Here is a 21,490-nt window from a genome sequence, read left to right as displayed (position 1 = left end):
TTAACTTCAGTCACACAGTGAAGATCCTGGTGCCATGGTGGCAGCTGCTGTCAAAGCAACATCTTAAAAATACATGCACAGCCAATCAGAAGTCTTTCTGAGCAAAAAAATCCATCTGAGCCCACCCACTTTCTAATAATACTTGACAGGCACTGGGAAAAGTGTCAGTGGACAGAGGCCATCACGTTCGGGAACCTTTCCTAGTGGCTGTTTGCCTAATCTGTCTACGAGACCTAGTGCATCTAAGTGATGTGAGATGGTGGGTGAACATGGCAGAGAGAAATGTCACCAACAGGCCTTGAAAGTATCCCTAACAAAGGAGCCAATGTAGAATAGGTTGTCGGAATACCTGATAGTGAAGGACATTGTCACCATGGAAACTGTAAGGCTTATGTAGGCCAAGTGCGGGTGGGTGCAGCTGGTTTGCCTTTGCATAGGACCAGTCTTCTTTTAGATCCTGCGGTGGATGCGTGCTTTTTCACGTGTGATTTCCAATAACGTTCTTCCGGAAATCCTGCAGTGTTTTTTTGTTTTTGTTTTGCTGAAACCTTCGGTGAAGTGAAGCAGCAGAGTTCCACCTGTCAAGAAGACTGGGAAGGCAAACCGAAAAGTCGTCTTTTGTGCTTCCGTTGTGCCATCAGTGTGGAGTGGGTTTGCCCATAAAGCTGACTATCTAGTTCAGGAGTGGCCAAACGGTGACACTGCAGAGGTCCGTGGACTACAATTCCCATGAGCCCCTGCCAGCAGCATGCTGGGAATTGTAGTCCATGGACATGTGGACCGTCACAGTTTGGCCACCCCTGGTTTAGTTATTCCTTGGGAAAGTGTGTGCACAGGTGCAAAGTGCTGTCAAGTCGCAGGTGACCCTGTGGTGGTGGAGTGATTCAGAGCAGCGGCCTCTAATCTGGAGCGATGAGATCAATTCCCCACTCTTCCTCCACATGCAGGCATATGGGTGACCTTGGGCCAGTCACGGTTCTCTTAGAGCTGTTCGGACCAAGCAGTTCTCTCAGAGTTCTCTCAGCCCCACTTACTTCACAGGGGGTCTGTTGTGGGGAGAGGAAGGGAAAGGTACTTGTCAGCCGCTTTAGGACTCCTTTGGGAAGTGAAAAGCAGGGTATAAAAACAAACTGTTCTTCTTAATGATCGGCTGCTCCCACCCATAGCTTAGAGGGGAACACTGCCTGTGTCTTGTCCTTGCTAGGCCAGGGTTGCTAGGCCCTACTTAGCAGAAGGCTTTAGTAATGAAATAGTTCTAGCACTGGCAGTTACAGAATCCGGCCATGCCACAGAGGCCATCTTGCCACTGTGGAAATCCCCCAAATCTTTGTAGAACTGTTGATTTTTTTAAATGTCTGCTGTCTCTTCAGTATGAAGACGAGGAAGCTGCAGAGGAGTTCAAGATTTCCAGCTTTGTCGACATGGTTCGGGACTGCAGTCGAATCGGCATCCCCTTCAGCTCGCAAGGTGAGCATTTTGGAAAAGGCAGAGGAACCCTTAAATACCCTCCGGAATTTGATCTGTGCCTGCTTGAGGAGGGCAGCCGTGTTGGCCTGAAGCAGCAGAGCAAAGCTTGAGTCCAGAGGCATCTGGAAGACCCAGCAGAGTTTCATTCCGGGCAGACCCTTTGGTGGGCAGCAATTGCAAGGAGACCTATGCTTAGCCCAGCTCTTAAAAGCAGCTGTCAGTAAAACTATAAAAGAGGAATTAGAACCCTCAGTTCAATTAGTTCCCCTGAATTTATTTTTGAATGAAAATGTGCAACGTAAGCAAAAAAAAACAACCCAAACCCGTTAGTGAATTTCCTTATTCAGGAAACCCTTCCAGGGCTCTCAAGAAACCCCGGGGAAAGTCTGCATTAGATAAATAAAATACGTCTATTTATAATTTTGGAAATATTAACCAATAAGATTAAGGAACTTAAAAGTTAGGCCAGCCACAGTCTTTCACCCTAGCCCGCCTCCCAAGGATTGTTAGAAAAAAGGAAGGGAAGGGAGGGAAAAGCAAGATAAAAATGTATCCAGAAAATGGCTCTGCCTTGCCAGGCATGTCTTGGGCCCTGGAGTTTTGCCATGGACCGTAGGAATCCATTTTCAGTTTGTCGCACAGACACACATAAAGGAAGCTGTCTGGCCCAGAAACCCCTGCTCAAAAGGGGAGAGATTTGGAAGCAGTAGTTGAGCGGGGCAGGAAACGGGCTAGGAACGCCGGGACAGATGGATCACAAACACATTGATCGTTTCAATCATGGGCCTGGAAGGCTAGATCCCTGTTGAGTGGAGGATGATGGGCTGTTTTGCAGAAAAAACACACACACAAACGGCGCAGCTTGTTGTTCTCCTTGCCAAGTAGATCCCCTGGGGCCAGATGACAGGCAGGGGAACGAAACCAAGCAGGTGTTCCCAAAAACAGGCAGCCTTATTTTTTTTAAGGAGTTGCGCAGATGGCCTAAGCTCAGATTAGTCTGATTACTTTATTGTTGCAGGTAAATACAGTGGCTGCCTACCACGCTGAGCCACAGTTTGGGCGCCTCTGTTTTGAGGCTGTATCCGTGACTCCAGAAGCAAGGGGCAGCATGGGGGGAAGAGCAGAGGGGGGGGGGCGGGTGAGGAAGGAAGCGTTCTGAGATGACTCGCCAGGGCCCTTGGGGATCTCTGCGTACTCCAGAGGCACCTGCAAGAATGTGATTTCTCTGCTCACTTAGGATATAAGGTGCCTTCTGCCAAAGACGGGCCTAGACTGGAAAACTAAGAATCAAAACCCAAATGCAGTAAAGCAAACCACGAATCTCCAAAAAGCAGTCTGAGGATCTGAAAATGAAGCGGCAGCCAATGAAACGAGGAACGGGAAAAGGCTGTTTTTTGGCGTTATCAAACTTAGAAATCAGTAGTTAGGCAGGCCAAGCATCCCCGATCGGTTTTATTTATTTGTTCACAAAGCTTTTGTTCCGTGACTCCAAGGAACTATCCCAAGGTGGCTTGCAAAATAAATTAAAAAATACTGTAAAGCAGGAAAGTTATTACTTAGAAGGCAGCATGAAAAACGCAGCCGGAGCTGGGTTGGGGAGAACACACCAACGAACAGTTTAAAACCATGTATGTGTTTTATGTTGGGTTTTTTCTTTTCTTTTTTTTTGCTCAGTGTTGATGTTGTTACTTGTAAAGGTTCATAAGCATAATAAAATGTAAATTAAAAAAAAACCCATGATAACAGTTTTCAGCATACTATAACAATAGTTATAAAAGACCGATTGCTCACTGGAAAGGTAAACAAAAGGATTTTTGCAAGGGACCCAGTAGAGAGTGACAGAGGCGCCAGGTGCAGGGGGAACGGCGTTCGATAGGTGCAGGGCCACTACTGAAAAAGCCCCGTCTCTTCTGGTTCTGAACTTCACAAGGAATTGAATGCATTCAGTTTTGGGGAAATCCCATGCCTTCATCCTGTCAACCAGAAGAAAGACCTCTGAATCAACTGGGATTCGAATGCAGATCAATCCAGCTTCCACGGGCCTCTCTTTTCTTCTGTGATCAGCAATTTGGATTTCTGAAAATTGCCTGGATGGCTCTTGACCCTGATGCCTTTGTTGAGCCCCTCCTCCCGCCAGCCGGTTTCCTCTGAAAAGAGAGGCCTAAGTAGCAGAAATTATTTCTGTTCACAGCGGCACGCGTGTCGCGTAAGACAAAGGGCACTCTGTGCTTGAGTGAAGGCTTCCTATAAGTCCCCTTTTTGTGCAAGGAAAGCAGTCATGATCCTCATGTTTGCTGTGCAGGTTTCCCCTTTGAGAACAGGCCAAGCACTCGGACTCCCTTCCAGGATACAAACCTCGCCTTGTTTTCCTGCAAGAGCACACAGAGAAACTGAGGCAAGGCCGCTGTGGTCCTTCTCCCTTGTAAACCTTGAGAAAGAAACCCAGCCCAGAGAGCAGCCTGTTCTCTCTTGATGGGCGTTTCCAGGGAGCCAGTATTCCCTGGTGGCCAGGGACCCTTTTAAAGGTTTTGGTCGGATGCCACACATTCAGTGCCCCTCCGCTCCTTTTGTTGCTCAGGGCGCACACACATTCCCTTGGCCCCTCCAAAGGCCTTGTGGGAGTCTCGAGGGAAGGCTGGCTGCTTTCCGCGGTGGGGCAGGAAGCATCCTTTGTGGAGCCTTGCGGCTGGAAGTCTGGGCTGGAGCGCCAGCAGTTCCCCCCATTTCCGTGGGCTAGGCATAGCTGCTGTTTTGACATTATGTTCTCCTGCACCGTTGGTGACAGGGCACTTCTCTTTAAAAATAATTTTTTGATAATGTGTTGATCTCTGAAAAGATGGAAAATGCCTAATAAACATTCAGTAAATAACTTGGCAGAATTCCGGAATTAGAAGGAGAGTTGGTTCTTATATGCTGCTTTTTTCTACTAAAGGCGTCTCAAAGCGGCTTACAATCGCATCAGTTACAATCAAGCATCAGGGAGGATGGTGCGTCTTCAACTATGGTCCTTAGTTACCAGCTCTGATCTCTCTTGCATGAGGTTTTGGAAACATGTGGGTTCAGCGGAACTAATCAGTGCTTCCTTTGTGTAAAGCAGGGGTGGCCAACCTGGGGCTCCTGGGAATTGTAGTCCATGGACATCTGGAGAGCTACAGGCTGGCCACCCCTGTGTCAACGTGTCTCTTTGAGCTCTAGAGATAACTCTGAGGAGGAAAGAAGTTATTTTCTTATATGTTAAGCAGCCTTTTCCAGCCTTTTGACCATGGAGGTACCACTGAAATAGTCTTTAGGCCTTAAGGTATCAGGAAGTGATGTCAGCTGGCCACGCACCCTGGAAGTGAGAGGAGCCTCTGCCAGCCAGGGTTGAAATGGCCAGGGCCCCTCCCTTCCCACCCCCTCCAGGCCCATCAGTGGCCACCTGCCCGAATAAGGGTTGAATTTTTGTGTAATTAAAAAAACCCTTTCCTCTACACTCAGAGCTGGAAATGGCAGCCACAGGGTGGCTCTTCCCAGCTGCCATTTTGAAAACCCCCATGCCATGGTACCACTGAGGGGCCGGCATCATATGGTACCGCAGTACCACGGTTGGGAGCAATAAATATAATAAGAGAACAAAAATAAGATAATTCTCCTCTTATGAACTGAATTCATTGTGGGAAAATGTTGAAGTTGTGCCGTTGTTTAGGATGAGAACAATAATAAAATAATTCTCCTTTGACGAACAGAATTCATGGCCTGGAGATGTTGAAGCGGTGCCGTGCCTTGCGTGAGATCATAGCGTGTGATGTGTGTTTTCCCACAGGTCACCTGCAGATATTCGACATGTTCCTTGTCGAAAAATGGCCGATAGTGCAGGCGTTTGCGTTGGAAGGCATTGGCGGCGGCGGATTCTTCACCATGAAATACGAGGTGAGGATGAGTCAAGTTATTGGGTAAAAGCAGTCAGGACACTGCTCGGCCGGATGGGTCTGGCCAGGTGCTTCCGGGGAGCTTGGGAGAAGGGCGTGGTGGAAGAGCTCATTCTTGTGTGCCCCCGCCTGTTCCTGCACTTCAGACCTGCCTCCCGTCCTGCAGCAAGGCCTCCTTTAGATACTTAAGTGTCCTCTTGTGTCTGAAATGTCCATCTGCCACCAGCAGCACACCACCTGGTTTTTGCTTTTGGCCTCCAGCCACCGTGGTGTAGTGGTTAAAATCTTGAAGAACCTGGTTTGATCCCCCACTCCCCCCTCCACAGGCGGCCAGCTGGGTGCCCTTGAGCTAGTCACAGTCCTTTTAGAGCTGTTTGTGCAGAGCAGTTCTTTCAGAGCTCTCTCAGTTCCACCTCCTTCACAGGACGTGTGTTGTGGGGAGAGGAAAGGGAAGGCGATTGTCAGCCGCTTTGAGACTCCTTCATGGAGTGAAAAGCCGGGTATTTTTGCTCTGAGTCATTTTGAAACCATGCCTGGTGCTCTCGAGCCCCCCTTTGGTCAGTATCTTCTTTTCTGAAATACCCGTATGTTTTTTTATTGGCTCATTCCAGGCCTGAAAAACATCCAAGGCAGGGGAGTTGTTGGGTTACCAGGTTTGTTGTGAACATTTGGTGGAAATGGAGCTGCCTGGCAGGGGTCCAAAGGGAAGGGCGTGTGGCAGAGACACACTCGCAGTGAAATAAAGAAATTGCAGAACCATTGGGCGCCTAGTAACACAGTGGCGCTGCATGTTCATGGCACAATTATCTGGCCATAATGGCATCTTGTTGCTATTCACAACTGCGAAGAGACTGCATGAAGAGCCATCATGTCAACGGGCTCCCTTTTCCCTCCCCAAATGCGGTGGAAAGGCAATCGGTCCCTTATTCATCCTTTCAATGAATGCTGTATATTCTGAACGCCCATTCCCGCAAGCCCTTATTCGTACTCTCAATTCACGTTGTGTATTCTGAATGTGCACATCTGTTGGCTGTGGAGCGTCTTGGCATTTGGGTGACATTTGTGAGAGCTCCCGCTTGGCCGTTCCTGCACAGAGGAGGGGGTGAACTCCTCCGCCTGGAGCATTCACGTTCCTGACCAGAAGCCCCCCTCCCCTCCCCTGCCCGGTTTTCTTTTCCAGTTAATGGACGTCAGCGTGGATCTGTGGAGAACTTACAGCAAAATGGATCCCGTTTCCTTGGAGAGCTTACTGTATGAGGTAATGCGGTGGACATTCTTGGCCTGGTGAATCAGTTTACAGAAATAAACCCACAATCTGGGCGGAAATGTTGCTTGAGGGGGAAGAGATGGTCTTTTGCGGTTCAGAAGGCAGGGGTTTCTTCAGTTCCCTTCCTGGCCTTTTAACCTTCTCAGAGCCAAAATGATTTTCTGCAGAGTGCCCTTTTTGGGGAGGGCTTTAAACTTCAGGCCACCCCAGTTTTTAGAGGACGTTTGGATAGATTCGTCATGTTGTCTGGGAAGGTAGCCCAGCTTACCGGACTCCTGCAGCCTCCGGGTTGGGATGGTGAGCTGGGTCGTGAACTTCTCAAAGGGCACCTGTATTTTTCCTGCTTCCTGCCTGCCTGTGCCTGCACTCTGAAACAACGGCAAGATAAAATCTCTCAACAGGACCAAAGATTCTTCTCAGCATGGGCAGGTGTAGAGACACACACACACACACAATGCAACAAAAGTGCTTTTTTGACCCCTTTCTTCCTGAGAGCCAGTGTGGTGTAGCACAGGGTTAGTCAACCTGTGGTCCTCCAGATGTCCATGGACAACAATTCCCATGAGCCCCTGCCAGCGTTTGCTGCCAGGGGCTCCTGGGAATTGTAGTCCATGGACATCTGGAGGACCACAGGTTGACTACCCCTGGTGTACCGCTTAAGAGTGGCAGTCTCTAATCTGGGGAAACAGGTTTGATTCCCCACTCGACCACATGCAGGCAGCTGGGTGACCTTGGGCCTGTCCCAGTTCTCTCAGAGCTCTCTCAGCCCCTCCCACCTCACAGGGTACGCGTGGGTGGGAAGAGAAACGGTAGACAATTGTAAGCCGCTTTGAGATTCCTATGGGTGATCAAAAGCGGGTTCCCCAAAAGCTCTTCTTTTTCCTCCTTTTTCCCTTCACCTTCTTCCTTCCCTTCCCCTCCAGCCTGTTCAGCTCCTCTTAGCAGTCGTTCCTTCAGTCCCCTGCGTATGCTTCAAGTGTAGATTCTCCCTTCCTGCCAGAGAGGTCACAGCCCTGCTCTTCTTCCTGTCACGTGATTCCTTATCACGGGATTGGGGTGGACCCCATGCTGCCTCCTGGAGGTTAAACGGGGGTCTAGGAGGATGGGAAGCCGCTCTCCCATGGCATCTCCTGCATCCCCCTGTTTGGTACGTCCACGTCCATGCACACGCACCACCAAAGAGCAAAAGCGGTGGGCTAGCTGTTTTCCTGAGAAATTTATCCAAAGTGGCAGAACTCCCGACTGGAAAACTATTTGGGGGTAAGCCTCCAGGTAACTCTACGGATCTCTGGAATGCTAAACCCTTCTCAGTTGTCTGCCCCAGCACTGCAAATCCTGCGGTTTCTGGCACCGTTCAGAGGCCGCACGTCTCCTGTGCAGGCCCCGTTGGAATGAATGGGCCCTGTACCAAAGCCGGGAGGGAGATCCGGCTGATGATTCGTCTTTTGCGTCCCCAAAAGTTCTTTGGGTGTGTTTTTGTTGGCATTAGAGCCCAACCAGGCAGCTAATCAAAAACTGGAGTGCCCTTAAGGTGGATATGTTTTATTAATAGGTATTTTTGGCTTGTTAACTCCTTCTTTCAAAGGCATTCTGCTCCAAATAGCTAGATGATTATTTACGTTTTTTGGGTAAGGTTTAACTTTTGATTATGCTATGTAGCAGGGGTGGGCTTAGTCATCCTGGCCAGGATCCAAGTATGTTAAGGACACCTCATTTTTCTTAAGGAGGGGTGGGAACGTTTGCTAATTGCCCCCTCCAACTGAAGACACCCCCCCCCCCCCCGATTACACTGTTCCTGCAGGTCAAAATTTCAGGGGATTAAGTGAGCTGCAGAGGAGAGGCAGAAGGACCAAGTTTGCTACCCACCCTTAAGGAAACCGAAGGTCCCTAAATGTCAAGCAGGAGGGCTCTTGCTGGTGTTTTGGGGTTACTTGTACAGATGGCTTTTCATTAATTCCATCCTTGTTCTGTTCTGTTTGTGGAATATGCTTTCGATGGCTTTTGGGGATCCAGAAACCCACACTTCAGTTTCTGGATTTTATACATCCCTGGGGTTAATTTGGTGGCAGGGAGGACATTGAGATACTTTCAGAAGGTAGCTGATAGCTACATTATATACACATATATTATATAAGATTATATACTTATACACAGAGACACACATATACATATACACATACACACACCCACACATATATGATTTTTATACTGGTGTACAACATAATAATCAGTAGGAATATAAAAATACATTAAAAACAATTTATAGCATCCTGAAACGCACTAAATGTCACTTACGATTAGCAGTAACATCAACATGGCTAACATTTCATTGTAGGTCACTTTCCAATCAGACGTTTTCAAGGGAGTGATCTTGGGGTGGGGGGACATGTGATGTTACAGACTCCCTGACCCCAACCAACTGCTTGGCGGAAGAACTCCATCTTAGAGGCCCCGTGGAACTGAGCCAGCTCCGTCAGGGCCCTGATGTCCTCCGGGAGCTCATTCCACCAAGTGAGAGCCGGAACTCAAAGCGCCCTGGCCCTGGTTGAGGTCAGGCATATTTCTCTGGGGCCAGGGACTGCCAGGTGGTTGTTACGAGCAGAGTGGAGCGCTCTACGGGGTACATAGGCTGAGAGGGCCCAGACCATGGATGGCCTGAAAAGTAACAACCAGCACCTTAAACTTGATCTGGAATTCAACCGGAAGCCAGCAGAGCTGCCGAAGCACCGGCCAAATGTGGGACCGGCAAGACCCAGGCAGCTGCGTTTGGGGCCAACTGTAGTTTCCGACTCAGGGATAAAGTTAGACCTGCGTAGTTGCAGAAGTCCAGTCTAGAGGTGATCATCGTATGGCTCTGGGGCCAAGTAGGGCACTGGTATCTTGGCTCAGGGAAGGAGGAAGCCTTGTTACTCTCCGGTAGCACCATAGGGTACAAAGAGATTTGGGGAGTAGAAACATTCAAGAGTCATCAGTTTCATAGATGACCAAGGGAGATTCAACTCTCAAAATTCACGCTTTGATTTCTAAGGTGCCACTGGCCTTGAGTCTAGTTATTTTGTTTTCGGAGACCTCTAGAGCTTTCCCTACTTCATTTCAGCATTCAGGTTTCCGGACTCTCGGCAGAGTAAACAAATCCCTTTGGTCCTGATTACGACATTTGCTAGTCCAGAATTTTGAACGGCACTGATTGGTTCCCAGACGCTCAGCTCTCCGTTGTGTTCAAAGAAGAGCCGGGATTCATGTCAGCTCTCTTTCTCCCGCAGGACTTGATGACTTTCGAACATCAGTGGACCAGTTTCTTTGCAAATTTCGACACGGAAATCCCTTTCATTTTGGAGCTGTCCGAGTCCCAGGCAGGAGAAGTACGTGTGTGGGTGGACCAAATGGAAACGTCCTGGTTTGCTTTCTCTTTGCAGTTTCTAGAACTCTCTGTACTTCTCACCAGGATGCAGAGGGCTGGGGGGGGGGGGGTGGGAAGGCTGTTGCATCTTTAATTCATTCAAATGGCCTTGTTCCAGATGTGCTTATTTTTAGTCTCTGCTTACTTGATTTCTTCCCTTCCAGAGGGGGGGGGGTGGGAGGAGGGAGCGGCAACCCTCATACTCTCTGACATAATGTATTGTTCTTGGTCGGGGGTGCCCAGCGAGCCACTTCTGGGCACTGTGGTGCTCTCCTGGCCCCCACCAGATGCTTTTAGAAAATAGCCCGTTCCAGGTGGGGGTCATGCGCAGTGAGTTTTTGGATTACTTACCGGAGATCTGGCTGGCTGTGCAGGTTCTAAAACTCCATTGTTTTGGCAGCGTAAGGATCTTTACTATATGGCAGGAAGCAAGCGGCAGTGGCCACCTTGCGGCTTGCTCCGCCTACTGCAGCAGCCATTTTGTGGCCGCCATTTTGTGTCTGCTTCGAACACATTGTGTCAGAATTCCAGAAGATCGAAAAGGTTGGGGACCCATGTCCTAGGGTAGCATCCAACCTGGCTTCAACTCTCATAAAGGTTCCCATCCCCTTGTTCTCCTCTCCTTCCCTTGACTGGTGGCATTTGGAGGATGAGTTTCTAGGCTGCCCCCTCCCTTCTGGGATCCCCGCAAGCCTTCTTGCTGAACCACAGACAGAGGACTAGCAGCTTGATGCTTATTGAAGCCACTTCTTGGATCGGGGAGAGAGAGGGCCCTTGCTGTGAATCTCTCAGTGCAGGGACTCATTTGGGCCCCAGTCAATCAAACACAATGCAGGTTTTAATTTGCCAGCTTTAGAAGCCCGCAAGAAGCTCCTTTGGTGTTTCAACATCTGGTTGAGCTCGATTGTTGAAAGCCGACAGAAGGCAGGTGCTCTCTGTGGCTTGAGAAAAAACGTTCGGGTTGTCACACTTTGTCTTTTATATGGCAAGCACGACAGCAAGACCTCAAGCTGGCTTGAGGTCAGCTGTTTGGGAAGCTAGAATAATATTACATTATCACACATGGCAAAGCTACGTTGGTCCTCTCAGAGCAGTAGCGTTAGGATTGCTTGTTGACCTTGGTGTTACTTAGTCTTTAACTATCAGTTCATCTCTTTTTTTTCCCCCCATAGCCATTTCGAAGTTATTTCAGTCACGGGATGATTTCAAGCCATATCACGGATAACAGGTACCTTTCTCTGTGTTCCTGAGTAGATCAGATACCCCATTTCTCTTCCACATGGTTGGGTGACCTTGGGCCAGTCCCAGTTCTCTCAGAGCTCTCTCAGCCGCACCTCCCTCACAGGGTGTCTGTTGTGGGGAGAGGAAAGGGGATTGAAAGCCTCTTTGAGACTCCTTCGGGTAGAGAACAGCAGGGTAGAAAACCCAACTCTTCTTCTTCACTGGCATGTGGGGTGAGCCTCATTCAGCCTACCTGGCATGACTGGCCCCAGTTGCTATGTGGCTTCTCTTTATCCAATGGCAATCCAAGGGACAGGGGCGCTCCTAGTCTTTCCACCTCTGCTTTTCATCCGAGCCCTGTCCTCAGCCTCTGAGTCACCTTTTTGGTGGTGGAAAAGGCCATCGAGTCTCCCCCGACTTCTGGTGGCTCCACAGGGCAGGGTTTCCAGACCACGGTGCAAAGGGCCATGCAGGACCACAAAGGCCCCTCAACGATACTGCGGTGTTGTGGTTTTCAAAATGGCACCCAGGGAGAGTCCCCCCCCCCCCACCCTGTGAAAGAAAATTGGTTTCAATTTTTAAAAAATTACTCCTATTTGGGCAGCTTGGCCCACCTCCTCCTCAAGTGGCCAATGATGGGCCTGAAGGGGGTGGGGAGGGGCCCTTCCATTTAAACCCTGATCATTTAAACCAGGGGTAGTCAAACTGCGGCCCTCCAGATGTCCATGGACTACAATTCCCAGAGGCCCCTGCCAGCATTTGCTGGCAGGGGCTTCTGGGAATTGTAGTCCATGGACATCTGGAGGGCCGCAGTTTGACTACCCCTGATTTAAACCCTTTCCGCCCGAGGCTCTTCTCCCCTCTGGGGGGCGTGGCAGGGAGGCATGGCCAGATGACATCCCTTCCTGGTACCCTGAAGCCTGAAAAATCTTTCAGCGGTACCTCCCCGGCCTAACGGTTGGGAAAGGCTGCCGTCGGGTGATAATCAGAGGTGGTTTTGCCACACAGCCACCCCGATCTCTCATCCAAGCACTAACCAGGGCTGACCCTGCTTGGCTTCCGAGATCCTGCTTCCATTAGCTTTCCCTGACAGTGCCCTGCCGTCGAGCAGCTTGGGCTGTCTTCCTGTCGATGCCTCCCTGTTCCGAAGGGGGCCTTGCGCTGACAGTCGCTTGCTCTTGCCTTCAGTCCCAGCAGGCAGCCGTTCGTGCTCTTTGGCACCCACTCGTCGAAGGAGAACCTGAACGCCGGCAACTTCAACTTCCCGTCGGAAGGACACCTGGTTCGCAACACAGGCCTCGGCGGGAGCACGGCCAAGCACATGGTAAGCGTGGTCAAGCAAGACGGCGAACATATCCATCTATTGTATTCATATAATGTTTGGTTTTATTATCTATAGACCCTGTTGTAAGCTGCCCAAAATGAATGGTTTAATACGGGCAGCCTAGGAATGAAATAAGGAAATTAAAGAAATAACGTTTTCTCAAGACATGCTGCAGAAAGGGGCATTTCCCAGAGCTTGGAGTTGGGAGGGCCCACATTCATAGAATCATAGAGTTAGAAGGGACTTCCTGGGTCATCTAGTCCACCCCCCTTGGACTGCGCAGGACACTCCCAACCCTCTTGCTCATCCACTGTCACCTGCCACCCCCTTGAACCTTCACAGGATCAGCCTCTCCGTCAGATGACTCTCCAGCCTCTGTTTAAAAATCTCCAAAGATGGAGAACCCACCACCTCCCGAGGAATCTCCTGTTCCACTGAGAAACCACTCCATCAGGAACTTCTTCCAGAGGTTTAGATGGAATTTCTTTTGAATTAATTTCATCCCATGGGTTCTGGTCCGTCCCTCTGGAGCAAGAGAGAACAACTCTGCTTCATCCTCTACAGGGCAGCCTTTTAAATAATTGAAGATGGTTATCAGATCCCCTCTCAGTCATCTCCTCTCCAGGCTAAACAGACCAAGCTCCCCCAACCTTTCCTCCTACGTCTTGGTCTCCAGACCCCTCACCCAGACTCTGTGGCTCTGCAGAGTGCTCCAAGATCCCAGGCAGCGGGAGGAAAGTCCCAGGTGTGCATCTCTCTGCCCCTTCCAGGGGGGGGGGGTCCAGCCGTCACTGCAGGGGCCCAGGTAGTCTAGGTAAAGGTAAAGGTAAAGGTATCCCCTGTGCAAGCACCGAGTCATGTCTGACCCTTGGGGTGACGCCCTCTAGCGTTTTCATGGCAGACTCAATACGGGGTGGTTTGCCAGTGCCTTCCCCAGTCATGACCGTTTACCCCCCAGCAAGCTGGGTACTCATTTTACCGACCTCGGAAGGATGGAAGGCTGAGTCAACCTTGAGCCGGCTGCTGGGATTGAACTCCCAGCCTTATGAGCAAAGCTTTCAGACGGCTGCCTTACCACTCTGCGCCACAAGAGGCTCTAATGACCAGGTAGTCTAATGACCGGCAAATGGAGCTCACAAGGGACCTGCGCACAGGGAATTTCCAGCCAATTTCTGCCTTTGCTCCTCTGACTGTTGCCTGCTTCCCTGTTTTGTGTTTGCTGGCTCCAGGTCGTGCAGTGCGTCTCTCCCAAGGGGCCTTTGGCTTGTTCCAGGACCTATTTCTTTGGAGCTACTCACACCCCTTACCTCGGTAAGCGCTGGATCGCTCTCATCTGTGCATGGATGGGCTTTTGGGCTCATTCTTCAGGGTGGAGGGTGGGCAGCAGTGCAGGAAATCCAACTAAGCGAGGCACTATCACAAGGAAACAAAATTCAGTAAGGACAAGTGCAGAGTTGTACGTCTCAGTCACAGGAATGAGAAGCAGGCCTACTGGAGGGGAGATACTCTTCTGGGTGGCAGTGCGTGTGAACGAGATCATGGGGTACTAGCGGACTGGAAGCTAAATATGAGCAGGCAGTGGGATGTGGTGGAAAAGAAGGCAAATGGAGTCTTGGCCTGTATCAACAGAGGCAATCAAAATGGCAAGATGTCAGAGTCCCACTGCATACCGCGTTGGTCAGGCCACACCTGGAGTACCACATGCTGCTCTGGAGGCCTCACTTCCAAAAGGACGTGGGCAAAATGGAGAGGGGGCAGAGGAGAGCAATGAGGAGGATCCGGGGCCAGGAGAGCGAGCCCTAGGAGGAAAGGCTGATGGACTTGGGGGTGTCTAGCCTAGAGAGAAGGAGCTTAAGAGGGGGCAGGATTGCTGTCTTTAAAGGTTGTTACTTAGTGGAAGGCAAGGAAAGGTTCTTGTTGGGTTTAAACTACATGGAGAACGATGTCAGCTATATATCAGAAAAAAAATTCACAGGCTGAGTTGTTCAGCAGTAAAATCAACTGCCTAAGAAGGTGGGGAGCTGGCAGTCTTTAAGCAGTAGCTGGATACTTTAGGCTTATCCTGCATTGAGCAGGGCGTGGGACTAGATGGCCTCTATGGCTCCTTCCAACTCTGTGATTCTATGAAAAACACAGGAGAGAAGGTAAAGCTGGAAAGGATGGAGTGGGTTAGACAAATAAGCCAATAGCAATGCTACAAAATGCCGTCTTTGGTCTGAGTGTTCTAGAACAGATGTCTAAACAAAAGGGGGAAGACCCTTCTTAGGTTATCTTCCATGCCACAATTGTTAACAGAAGTGTTCCCAACACTGCCCAGTCGCTGGCCCTGCAGAGGAACTGGCTGGCCCCTGGGTGAGACGGGAGGCTGGACTGGAGGGACCCTCCCTGGCCTGACCCAGCAGGGCTCTTCTGAGGGTCTTCTCAGGGGAAGGCCTCGGCCTCTCTGCCCTGTGGCTGGCCCTGCAGAGGAACTGGCTGGCCCCTGGGTGAGACGGGAGGCTGGACTGCAGGGACCCTCCCTGGCCTACCCAGCAGGGCTCTTCTGAGGGTCTTCTCAGGGGAAGGCCTCGGCCTCTCTGCCCAGTGGCTGGCCCTGCAGAGGAACTGGTTGGCCCCTGGGTGAGACGGGAGGCTGGACTGGAGGGACCCTCACTGGCCTGACCCAGCAGGGCTCTTCTGAGGGTCTTCTCAGGGGAAGGCCTCGGCCTCTCTGCCCAGTGGCTGGCCCTGCAGAGGAACTGGCTGGCCCCTGGGTGAGACGGGTGGCTGGACTGGAGGGACCCTTTCTGGTCTGACCCAGCAGGGCTCTTTTGAGGGTCTTCTCAGGGGAAGGCCTCGGCCTCTCTGCCCTGTGGCTGGCCCTGCAGAGGAACTGGCTGGCCCCTGGGTGAGACGGGAGGCTGGACTGGAGGGGCCCTCCCTGGCCTGATCCAGCAGGGCTCTTCTGAGGGTCTTCTCAGGGGAAAGCCTCGGCCTCTCTGCCCTGTGGCTGGCCCTGCAGAGGGACTGGCTGGCCCTGGATGAGACGGGAGGCTGGACTGGAGGGACCCTCCCTGGCCTGACCCAGCAGGGCTCTTCTGAGGGTCTTCTCAGGGGAAGGCCTCGGCCTCTCTGCCCTGTGGCTGGCCCTGCAGAGGAACTGGCTGGCCCCTGGGTGAGACGGGAGGCTGGACTGGAGGGACCCTCCCTGGCCTGACCCAGCAGGGCTCTTCTGAGGGTCTTCTCAGGGGAAGGCCTCGGCCTCTCTGCCCTGTGGCTGGCCCTGCAGAGGAACTGGCTGGCCCCTGGGTGAGACGGGAGGCTGGACTGCAGGGACCCTCCCTGGCCTGACCCAGCAGGGCTCTTCTGAGGGTCTTCTCAGGGGAAGGTCTCGGCCTCTCTGCCCTTTGGCTGGCCCTGCAGAGGAACTGGCTGGCCCCTGGGTGAGACAGGAGGCTGGACTAGATGGACCCCTGGTCTGATCCAGCAGGGCTCTCCTGATGTCCTTATGAAGGCCTCAGCCTCTCTGCCCTGTTGTTGGCCCTCCAGAGGAACTGGTTGGCCACTGAGTGACACAGGAGGTGGACCCTCCCTGGTCTGACCCAGCAGGGCTCTTCTGATGTTCTTATGCATGTGCAATATGACAGAATAAAGAAATAACCCCGGTCCCTCCCTGTCCTATAGGCAAAGATAATGAGATGGAGAAGAAAGCTGACCAAGTGTAAGTTTCCTGTGACTTGTTTTTGTCTTTTCCATCCAAGGGGTTGGTGGGCCCCACTTAAATCCAGCCCCTCCTCCCTTAGCTGTGCCACCCCACCCATCTCGGACCTGGTGTGTCCCGCTGTCCTGCCCCCTGCCCCTTGAGCATTTGGGGGACCCAGCTCACTTGCTTTTCCATGCCTGTCAAACCCTGGGCTGCCCTTTCTTAATGAAAAATGTACATCAAGCGGCCTAACAAGCACGGTTTGCTTTGTCTCCCAGGAAACTGCTGTCCCAAATTTACGCTGCTGTTGTGGAGGCTGTCCTGGCTGCTATAGATGCCTATTCTAAAACACCCAGTGCCACCAAGGTGACTATGGATTTGACCAGGATTACCAGGGGGTTGTTCTCTTTGGTTCTCAACAGGACCTCTGGCTCCAGTGGTGGAGCATCTAGTTGGCCTGCAGAAGGTCCCAGGTTCAGTCTCTCCACGGGCCCGTCCCGAAAGAACAGGGACAACATGGGTCCCCCTAGTGCAGGGGTGGCCAAATGGTGGCTCTTGAGGCATTCCCTCCCCTTTCCAGCCCCTCCAGGCCCAGCTTTGACCATTTTAGGAGAGACGGGGCAGGTCGACATAAACATATATGGTTCAACAACAAGGCCTTTATTGGTACATTAAAAGAATTAAAATATAAGGGGGGGGGAAATGCGGAAAGATCCATTGCAATACAGAGTAAACTAAAGCAGGGGTAGTCAACCTGTGGTCCTCCAAATGTTCATGGAGTACAATTCCCATGAGCCCCTGCCAGCAAACGCTGGCAGGGGCTCATGGGAATTGTAGTCCATGGACATCTGGAGGACCACAGGTTGACTACCCCTGAACTAAAGCAGATATCATGCTTTAGAGACAGAATCCATTCACAATCTAAATATATATGGTTATATCACTGAATGAGCCTCTTGTGGCGCAGGGTGGTAAGGCAGTCGACATGCTGTCTGAAGCTCTGACCATGTGGCTGGGAGTTTGATCCCAGCAGCCGGCTCAAGGTTGACTCAGCCTTCCATCCTTCCGAGGCCGGTAAAATGAGGACCCAGCTTGCTGGGGGGTAAACGGTAATGACTGGGGAAGGCACTGGCAAACCACCCCATATTGAGTCTGCCAAGAAAACGCTAAAGGGCGTCACCCCAAGGGTCAGACATGACTCGGTGCTTGCACAGGGGGTACCTTTACCTTTACCTATCACTGAATAATATATATAGTTAACTCTCAGCCAATCGGCGGCACCTTTCCAGCACCATCAAGAAAGGTTCCTGCTTATAAAAAGCTGATATTTGACTTGATGGAAGTCACATTTTGGACCCTTCTAGCTGGTCTTAAGCTTCAGGGAGCAGAATGTTTATCGCAACACGCCATGGAGGGCTGTGGCCCATGAAGTCAGCTTCTTTCAATTGGGCCCGTGTAATTCACTCCTCTCTTCCCCCATTTACGATGGAGTTAACGTCGAGGTCCTTGAAGGGACGTCAGGGGCTTCCACAGGCGGGGCTGCGTTCGAAGCGCCCTTTGAATTCACGGCTCTGAGAAGCGCTTAGCTCATTTCCTGACTGCGGAGTGAGAAAGATCCCAACTGAGTTCTCCTCTCCCCGTTTTCTTGCAGGCGAAGGAGGTGGCGGAGCAGGCCCTCTGCCAGATGCTTGACGTCTTTGAACTCGCGTACTTCAAAGCTCCCCTACGGTTTGTCTTCTTAGGGAAGCCCTTTTTTCTCGGCCGGCATCATGGCCGTTAAACGCCATTAATGCAGCTCCTCTGTTTTTTCCCCCCGAAAAACATAGAATGGCTTCCATATCTGTCCAATACACGTTTTGGCAATCAGTAATGCCTACAAGATCTCTGCCCTGGGTTCTCCAGCCTGAAAAAACTCCAGAACTGTTTTTGGAGAGCTCTGGTTGAACAGTCCTTTTTTTTTGGGGGGGGGGGGGGGTTGCATGGTTCTGTAGTTCAAAATGCATGTTAAAAATAGTGGGGAAATGTTGTGGCTCCTCTCACCTGTTCTCCTCCACACAAAAGCTCTTGGACCTGCTTTTCTCATTAGCTGTGTTTAAAGTGTGTGGCTTGCCCTGGCTTGTGAGACTATCCTTTCCTCTCCCTCTCCCTCTTCCTTCCTCTCTCCCTGCCTGCCTGCCTTCCTCTCTCTCTCTTCCTGCCTGCCTCCCTCTCTCCCTTCCTTCCTTCCTTCCTTCCTTCCTTCCTTCCTTCCTTCCTTCCTTCCTTCCTTCCTTCCTTCCTTCCTTCCTTCCTTCCTTCCTTCCTTCCTTCCTCCTTCCCTCTCTCCCTTCCTGCCTGCCTTCCCCTCTCTCCCTTCTGCCCGCCTTCCTCCCTCCCTCCTGGCCTGCCTGCCTTCCCCTCTCTCCCGGCCTGCCTGCCTTACTCTCTCTCCTGTTGCCTTCCTCCCTCTCTCCCTGCCTTCCTCCCTCTCTCCTTGCCTCCCTCCCTCCCTTGTTTAAGGCTGGAGTCCCAAAACGTTTTGAGCCTGCAGGCACCCTTGGAAGTTTGAATGGGAGTGGTAAAAGCCACCCCAAATGGCTGCCTCAGGAGGCAGAGCCAAACACAGCACCTCTCCCCTCACTGCAATAGAATTGCAGAATAAAAAGGTGCTCTTGGTGCCAGGGTTGGCATTCCTCCTTGGCCGGGCGCCTCCAGCTGCACCCCCCAGTCTCCAGAGCTCCGATCCCCTTGGCCTGCTGGTGTCCTTTAGAAGCCTCGGTATTCCAGTGGAGCCAGTGTGCATGGCGGGTGGGTTTGGCTTGCCTTAAGACCCTTTACACCCTGGCTAGTGCTGTGCTTTATGCAGGGGCCTTATTTTTACATCCTGCCTGTTGTTTCTCTAGCAGTTACGATGTCTTGTGCCCTTGCCTGTTCACGTGGGACGCCTTCCCTGGGTGGCAGCGAGTCAATGCTTTCCTCACTCTGTCTCTCTGTCTCCCCCTCCCTTCTCTGCAGGTCCAAAATGGATTTTCAGATTCAAGCTGTGAACAACCACGGAAGGTCAGTGCTCTCCTCTTCCCCCTCCCTGACACTGGGGTCTAACCCAAGGAGGTTTCGTCTCAGTCCAGCTCTGCTTGTGCATGTGAGCTGAGCATCTTAGGTCCTTCCACACACTCCCTCAGTCCTGTCGCCCTGACCTTGGCAGTGCAGCAGAGCTTGATCCTGTTATATCTAACCAGGTCCACAGTGGCTGGTACTTGGATGAAGGACCTCTCGGGATTTGAGTAGCAGTACCTCCAAGGAACACTAGGGGGCATGGCGCAGAGGCCTCTGAACGTTCCTTGCCTGGCTGCTGGACAATGCTCAAATCTCCTGGCTATACTGCATTGCATGTCATTTAATTATCAATAATAAATAAATATATAAATAAATAGTTTATTTATGTATTTATTTATTCGGTATATTTACAGCCCTCCTGGTAGTATATAACCTGCATCTATACTATCAATAACACCTATAGTTGCTGAATATCACATTTACAATGTTAATTTTGATGGGTTTTTAATTGGGGTTTTTATTGTGTAACCCGCCACGAGCCGGCTTGCCAGGAGTGGCGGGAAACAAGTCTAATGAATCATAATAATACTGCCCTCTTGGCAGTATCTATAGACCACCTTCCCGGCAGTAACCTTAGTTCCGTTGGCTTCAAGAGCATCGTACCGCAGCCAGATTCATCAATGGGTTCATCAAATCGCCCCCCAAAAATGAGGCAAAGTTATGCTTCCATCTATGAGCCAAGAGGATGTCTCAGGGAAAGAGCTTCAGCTTGGCATGCACAAGGTCCCAGGTTCAATCCCTGGCATCTCCTGTTAAAAGGGGCCGGGACGGAGATGGTGTGAAAGACCACCGCCTGAGATCCTGACGAGCGGTTGCCAGTCAGTGCAGCCAGTCCCTGCCTTGACGGACCAAGGGTCTGTGATCCTGTAAAAGGCAGCTTCATGGGTGCAGCATTGCCTGCATGTTCCTTGGAATGCCTTCATCACATACAAAATGGGCTCTCCTGTCTATTCCAGTGGCCCTTTAAGCCATTAAATCCCCCATCTCCATGCCCCAAAAAGCACCTTGTAGGTATGTGGAGAATCTGGTCCAAGTGAGAAGTTCTCCATGGTCTCCAAGTTCTCTGATGAGGGTAATTCTTTTCCCCAAGCTTCCTTTTCTATAATCTATACATGCCCCTTCTCCCCACCAATGTACCTTGCTTGAAAATGTTCACGGTGGGGGAGGGGGGGATAGGAAGGGGTCTGCTTCAGACTGTAGGGAGAGTCCTCTAACTCCCCACCTCCCCCTTTCCTCATTTTAGGATTATCCCGCTGGATAACGAGGATAGCCCATCCTTAATGAAAACTGTGAGTGTGGAGCTTCAGCCTTTACAAATGGGTTCGTCTGTGGCTCAGTGGTGTTGGCAGGTTCATCAAGGCCCAGAAGACTTGACAGGGGGCTGAAGTTAGCTCGTCAAAGCTATCCCTCCTGCAAGTTTTTATCTTTAAAAAATAAATCTATTTTCAATCATTTATACCCTGCCTTACCCTTCATCTTGGTTGGAAGCCTCCTGCTGAATTCAGAAAGGTTGGGGATAGACGTGGAAATGAAGCCCAGGCCTTTGTTTTCTCCTCTCTCTCTGTCTCTCTCTGTGCGGCAGGTGACCATGGTCATTTATGACATTCCCGACTTGCTTGGCGGAAGGGGCTGCCTGGGGTCGGTCGTCTTCTCCGAGTCCTTCCTGGCTTCGCAGATCTTTGTCAAGGAAAAAGGTACTTGGAGGGCAGTGCGGCTCGGCAGGTTCATAACTGCGTTGCAAGCACAGCAAAGGGAAACAGAGGAGAAGCCTGCTGCTTCTGGCCCTTCCCCTCCCTCCGCTGGCTTTTCTGAACAAACCAAAAGTGCATTTGTCTTGGCCTGAAAGCCAGCTGTATGGTGAACCCTGGGTGCTTTTTGCATGTCTGTGGGAATCCTCTGCTTGTTCATTGTTCTGAGCAATAAAATCAGAGTCCAGTGGCACCTTTAAGACCAACAAAGATTTATTCAGGGCGTGAGCTTGGCCGTTCCTTTGAGACTGAAATCCTTCAAGCTGTTCTGCATTTCCTCTGTTTTCCTGCAGATGGCAGCACAAGCACAGAATGCAGCTACATCGTTCCCACTGCAGGGATCCCCAGATCGGTGTCTTGGCTGGTAAGCCCACCAC

General features: G+C 51.1%; 1 protein-coding gene across 1 annotated transcript in view; it reads left to right on the top strand.

The window, feature by feature from the left end:
* Nucleotides 1-21,490, top strand: part of DNAAF9 (dynein axonemal assembly factor 9) — an 84,927-nt gene that overhangs the window by 26,356 nt on the left and 37,081 nt on the right. The window contains exons 5-18 of the mRNA XM_077301224.1: nt 1,371-1,467; nt 5,270-5,376; nt 6,556-6,633; nt 9,906-10,004; nt 11,215-11,270; nt 12,452-12,587; nt 13,817-13,898; nt 16,251-16,287; nt 16,548-16,635; nt 17,921-17,997; nt 19,264-19,308; nt 20,609-20,654; nt 20,948-21,059; nt 21,407-21,477. Of these exons, the coding sequence (XP_077157339.1) occupies nt 1,371-1,467; nt 5,270-5,376; nt 6,556-6,633; nt 9,906-10,004; nt 11,215-11,270; nt 12,452-12,587; nt 13,817-13,898; nt 16,251-16,287; nt 16,548-16,635; nt 17,921-17,997; nt 19,264-19,308; nt 20,609-20,654; nt 20,948-21,059; nt 21,407-21,477 (1,131 nt within the window). The remainder of the gene's footprint in view (nt 1-1,370; nt 1,468-5,269; nt 5,377-6,555; nt 6,634-9,905; nt 10,005-11,214; nt 11,271-12,451; nt 12,588-13,816; nt 13,899-16,250; nt 16,288-16,547; nt 16,636-17,920; nt 17,998-19,263; nt 19,309-20,608; nt 20,655-20,947; nt 21,060-21,406; nt 21,478-21,490) is intronic.

Source organism: Paroedura picta, chromosome 10, assembly GCF_049243985.1.
Source record: "Paroedura picta isolate Pp20150507F chromosome 10, Ppicta_v3.0, whole genome shotgun sequence".
In the NCBI taxonomy this organism is placed as follows: Eukaryota; Metazoa; Chordata; class Lepidosauria; order Squamata; family Gekkonidae; genus Paroedura; species Paroedura picta.
Note: the sequence above shows the minus strand (reverse complement) of the source record. Positions and strands in the feature narration are given on the sequence as shown.